This window comes from Nestor notabilis, unplaced genomic scaffold, assembly GCF_000696875.1.
Source record: "Nestor notabilis isolate BGI_N333 unplaced genomic scaffold, ASM69687v1 scaffold18734, whole genome shotgun sequence".
NCBI classification, from domain to species: Eukaryota; Metazoa; Chordata; class Aves; order Psittaciformes; family Psittacidae; genus Nestor; species Nestor notabilis.
Genome location: NW_009924480.1, coordinates 1 through 5,287, shown reverse-complemented (window position 1 = coordinate 5,287; position 5,287 = coordinate 1). Strand labels below are relative to the sequence as shown.

Here is a 5,287-nt window from a genome sequence, read left to right as displayed (position 1 = left end):
ATAAACATTCTTTGGAACCACTCTGAGGCAGAGGTAAGAACAGGAGTCAGCCTGGTCCTACCTCAGCACTTCTGTTTCCAAAAAAGAAGCCACAAGACTTTGCTGCCAGCCTGCCCGGCTGGTGTTTAATACTGCTACTCCATCAGGGTTGGAGGGAGACCTATTGTGAATGGCAACAGTTTGCACTGTGACTTCTCCAACTGTGCTGCAGAACAGTGCAGGTGTCGCAGAAGGGCGGTGGGACATGAAGGCTCAGACCCGTTACCAGTCAAACCGTCTCAGCAGCAGGGAGCTCCTATCAGGAGAGAGCAACAACTCTGTGCACAAAGCTCTTGCTCTCTGTGCTTAAGGCTGAGGCAGTGACCCTTCTGCACTCTCCCCAGGTTTCAGAAGATCACCAGACAGAAATACATGTCAGTTATAAATACATCATGTCAGTTGCAGGGGATGGAGGTGGGATGGGGGCCACAGGGAGGGGAGAATTCAGAATGGAGAGAAAGGAAAAAGACATCTTACGTTTCCAGCACTGGAAAGAACAGTTTTGACCTCACGCAATAAGTCAGCGGACCTTTTCAATAGTCTTATCTGGCTTATGCACCATCATCTTTAACACATCATCAAAGGGAGTGTTGGCTGGCAAAGGGTTAAACAATCCCACACAGTGGAGAGCAAATCTGCAGTCTGCTGGGAAGGTCCCAACCACGTCACTGATGATCTCAGGTCCAACTTGAAGGAAGGAAGCAGCTTCTCAGCCTCACACGTCACTCAGGGCCTGGAGACAGCCAAAGACAATAAAGTGTCAGGATGGACCTCCTGCAGCTCTCCCAGTCCTTAAAAGACACATGGCTCTGAAACACAACATTTGCCTTCATCCCTAGGACACTCTGAGGAGGTTTTTTTCTGGAACCTGCAGTTGCAACCCAGTTAGGAGATGACAGAATGATCATCCTTCAAGGCAGCACACTGAACCACAATACATCATCCTTTCTCTACCCTCTGGTGCGTGCCAGAAACCACAACCACATTTTATCTGCCTTTTGGAGCTTTCCAATGGGAAACAGTAGTTCTGCAACTTAGTGAAGTAGGAGTGATCTGCCATCAAGGCATGGGACATCAACCCAAAGAACAGTTCCAAACTGAACTCCAGTCTTCCCAGACTGACTCATACTCCGCTATGTCATATTAAAGTGCTAAATGCTGCCCTGCTCTGACTTGCCCACAGAAGCCTTTGGGGCTGCAGGAAATCCTCAGTCTGAAGAGAAGTTGTACCTCGTCCTGGAGGGAGGAACAGCAGCACAGCCTCGCTTACCTTCCGTGCAAACTCCGGCAGAATGAAAGCTGCCCGATGGATGTCAGAGTTGTAGTATTTCAGACTCCTCTCCTCTACTTGCTGCTGTGAGAGCTGCTGCACAGGCTCCCGGAAATTCGTGTTCTGCAGAAGAGAAGTCAGGTAGCTCTGGAGTGTTTGGGCAGCGAGCAAAGGGCTGGGTGACAGGCACCCAGATACATGGCACAGAACCAAGAGGATGCGCAGCAAACAGATGATTTTCTGTTCTAATACAAGGTCAAAGGTTCTGCACAGCTCCAGTCCCCAGGGCTGGGTTTACACTCTGTACCTCTTGTGACTAGCCCTTATTCACAGTGTCAGTGCATGAGGTCAGACTGCATGCGAGTCATGTGCCAGATGAAGCTGTCAGACTGTGCCTCAGCATCTAAGCAGCAAGGCTTTTGCTTTTTGCAGCAGAATGCACGTCTGTGCTAAATCAGGCACCGTGCATGCTGCCAGTGCCCTGATAAACCACACACATTGGTGTAGGGAGCACTGCTGCTGTGGCAGTTGCATTACAGACTTGCTGTAATGCAGTAGACTGGGAAGAGAGCAGATCTCAGTGGTGTGACACAGAGCTACAACCCCACATCCTAACACTGACTCGCTTGGACCTCTGCATGAGATTACCAGTCACAAGCCAATTCTTATCAAGCAGGTGCTGCTTTATAACAGCCAGCATCAATAAGCCAAAGCCTTAACAGGCTCTGGAAACTGGCAGCGGCTTCCTCCCTTCCAAGTTTGTTGTACTAAAGAGACAATAATGTCCTTTTCTAAGGCAACTAGTTACAGTACTGGTAAGTAAGTACTGGTCAGTTCTGCACTTCATGCAGCACTGAGCAAGCTGTACTGCAGCTCTGAGGCCCTGGGCTGGCAGAAGCAGGGCCCAGCATGACTCTAGTGGCCCCTCAGCTGGGAGAGCTCAGAGCTGCAGCTCAGGTTCTGTAAGGGACGGCCTGAGGCAGGCTCTGTGTGTGCTTTCAGGGAGTGGAAAAGGGCACTTGAGGTGCCTGGAACTCACCGGGTTCTTGCTGCAGAGCATGAAGCCAATCTGCCCGCTGGGATACGTGGGGATGGTGCAATAGGCGTATTCCACCACAGGGAACAGAGACTTGCAGAACTGACGCATCTCCTTAATGAGATCCAGGTGCAGCCACTGGCACTCACCTACAGGGAGAACGGAAGATGGGATGTGAGGTGAGAGCTGCCCCTCTTCTCTGCACAGGCCTGGGCCCGGTTAGCAGCGGTTCCAAGTCCAAACCTGCTCTGCTCTGCACAGCTCATGTGGGTTCAAAGGCAAGATAACACCCTTACGCCAGATTTACTAAGTGCAGTCCAGCAGTTAATGAGCTGATGTATCCAGATCAAAACGCTCCTGTACTTGGGAGCTGAAATGGACCTCACTGCCTGCATCTGCGTCCCCTTTGTGTCTCAATGCAATGATCTGGTATCAGCCTCTGCCCAGAGGCATCCTCACCTTGGCAGCAAAGAATCCCATCTTCTCGCAGGGCTGTCTTCATCAGCTGGTAGTAAGACTCTTTGAATAAGCTTTCTGCAGGACCTGGGAGAAAAGCGAGTGAAGAGGTATGTTGAGAGAGACACTAACACAGTGGGCTTCTGAGAGTTTTCTGAATGCCACCAGGGACTGCCCTGGAAAAGAGGTGTTTCAAATGGCTTTTCAGTGATCACAAATGTTGAAGATAATCTGGAAGCAAAAAGTTTTGCCCCTGGGTGAACCCCAGCCTCCACCTAGCACAGCACATCCATCAGGATTTTAGCTTTGCTCAATAGCAAGCCCAGGACCTTTATCAAAGACAGTCCTAGCAGCTGCCTCTAGCTTCAGTGAGCTCTTTTTAAACTGAGCTCCTGCTCCGAACTGCCTTTTAGAGATGCCTCTTCCTGTGTTGACTATATCAACAGTAAAGGTGACTTGGGTGCTCATTGTTAGGCTCCTAAAATGAGATGCTGTAACTAGACTTGGTCCTTCTCTACCTCAGTTTCGCCCCTTCAGAAACACAGCAACCTCACGACAGTCATCTTTAGGTGAGGTAGATACATCAACAGCACATGAGCCACTGCTTCATTAGCGGGCACATGTGCAAAGCTGTCCCCCTCCATGAGATTCCTGGATTCGAGAATCAACTCTTTGCCAGAAGCAATAACTGCTGGAGTTAAATTTGAGGAGAGAAACAGGACAGCTGCCTGAAGCCTTGCTAATACAATTTTCTGGTCTTCACCCTTTCCTTTCTCTACCAAAAGAACTGACCCAGTGAGAATCTTTTCGCTCGAAAGGGGCCTCGGCAGGCTGGCATTACTTCCAAGAGGTAGGCAGAGGAGAAAAGGAGGAAGAGTGTGGAGAGCAGTGCCCTTTTATGGCCAGAATTCTTACCCATGGGGTCAGACGAGTCCGTGATAATCACATCAAAGGCTTCTTGATTTTGTTTCATGAACTCAAAACCATCTCCCACGTGCAAGGTTAGCTTTGCACTGGAATACCCCACTGCCATCCCTGGGAGGTACTTCTTAGATACCTGGATCACATCCTGCAACACAGACAACACAAGGGGGTCAGCAGGGGCTACAAGGAGCTACTTCTCAGGCTACTGTGCAGCTGCAAGAACAGCACAATGAGTCATTTCCTTCCATGCCTTCAGCACAAACCTGACTCGCTAGCGAGATCCTCAAGAGCTGTCAGCATCTTCAGCCAACAAGTTACACTCAGCCCTTTCCTATGGCCTCAGGGTTCAGTGACACTGTTGGTCTGTCCTTGCCAAACTCAACAAGATGAACTTGGAGCTTTAAAAGCTCCCCGAGGAACTAAGAGAATACAATTACAGATCTGACTGCTCTGTGCTCCTTTTCCCTGCAGACATTACTTGCAGAGGTGATCTCAGCTCAAGACTTCTCTTTTATTCTTCCTAAATTAAACCATTCCAGCAGGTTTCTAGATGCACGGTGAGAATTATCCCCACCTCTGCTCTACAGTCGTTGCATCACCCCCTTCAGTTATCAGCCACTGCCCTAGGCCCAGCAATCGCACTGAACATGACCAGCTTCTCACAGCTGGCGGAGACAAAAAAATATGCTGGTGTCAGGCAGTGCTGGTTCAAAACCAGGCACATATGGCTATTAGCTTGGCAGACAGAGCACAGAGTCTCACAGAGCAGCACTTCTCATTCTTAATACAGCCTTGCTTTGAGAAGACAGCAAAACTTTCTTAGGAAGTAAAGCATCAGAACAAACTGACCTAGAAGAGGAGGAGGATGAGCCTGTCTATCACAGAAACAAATACCCCTCACTTATTTCCAGCTTTCAGTCACAGCAGACTGCTTAACAAAGTGACCATCCTCTGGCAGGAGCAGCACTCTGCTCTGCACTGTCGGAGAGGGAAAAGCAGCAGCTTCGCAGCGCCAGAGCTCTCCTTCTCCAGATCCCGTGCCTGGCCCACGCTGGCCTGGGAGAGCCTGTGCTGTGCGTGTGTGAAAGAAAGCCCATGAAAGAGGCAGCCAGCTGCCACGTAGATGACTCGTAAGGCAAAGAGGTGGCGCTGTCAGTGTCATGCCAGCAGCACAGGCAGCAAGCGAACGCTGCTGACAAGGGACAGCAGGTGAAGCAGCAGCTCTGGGGATGCTGTGAAGCGGGGCTGCTGTTTGCTGGGCAGCCCACCCGTCCGACCGAAGCCCCCGGGCACCTCCTCGCAGCCCAACGCACCTCATCGATCTCGCACTGCACCACGGACTCCACGGTCGGGTGTTTCACCACCTCTCGCAGCACTCCCCCGTCGCCGCCACCGATGATCAGCACCTGGGAGAGGAGAGGGCAGAGAACCGGCCATCAGCGGGGTGGGCTCACGGGGGAAACTTTCACGGCGTGGCCTAAAGAGAACGGCCTAAACCCAGCAGCCCTGTGGGCTCGTCCCGCCCCGGCGCTCGGAGATGGATGTGCTGCGGGGCCCACGCT

The 5,287-nt window shown here is 51.2% G+C and overlaps 1 protein-coding gene across 1 annotated transcript; it reads right to left on the bottom strand.

The window, feature by feature from the left end:
* Positions 1–253: 253 nt before the first annotated feature.
* SRM (spermidine synthase) lies at positions 254–5,131 on the bottom strand (the record flags this gene model as incomplete). The annotated part of the gene is made up of 6 exons (XM_010012626.1): positions 254–772; positions 1,310–1,432; positions 2,349–2,494; positions 2,805–2,888; positions 3,717–3,870; positions 5,039–5,131. Coding segments are annotated over 6 exons (618 nt in total), but the record flags the coding sequence as incomplete, so codon positions are not given.
* Between the last annotated feature and the right edge of the window lie 156 nt (positions 5,132–5,287).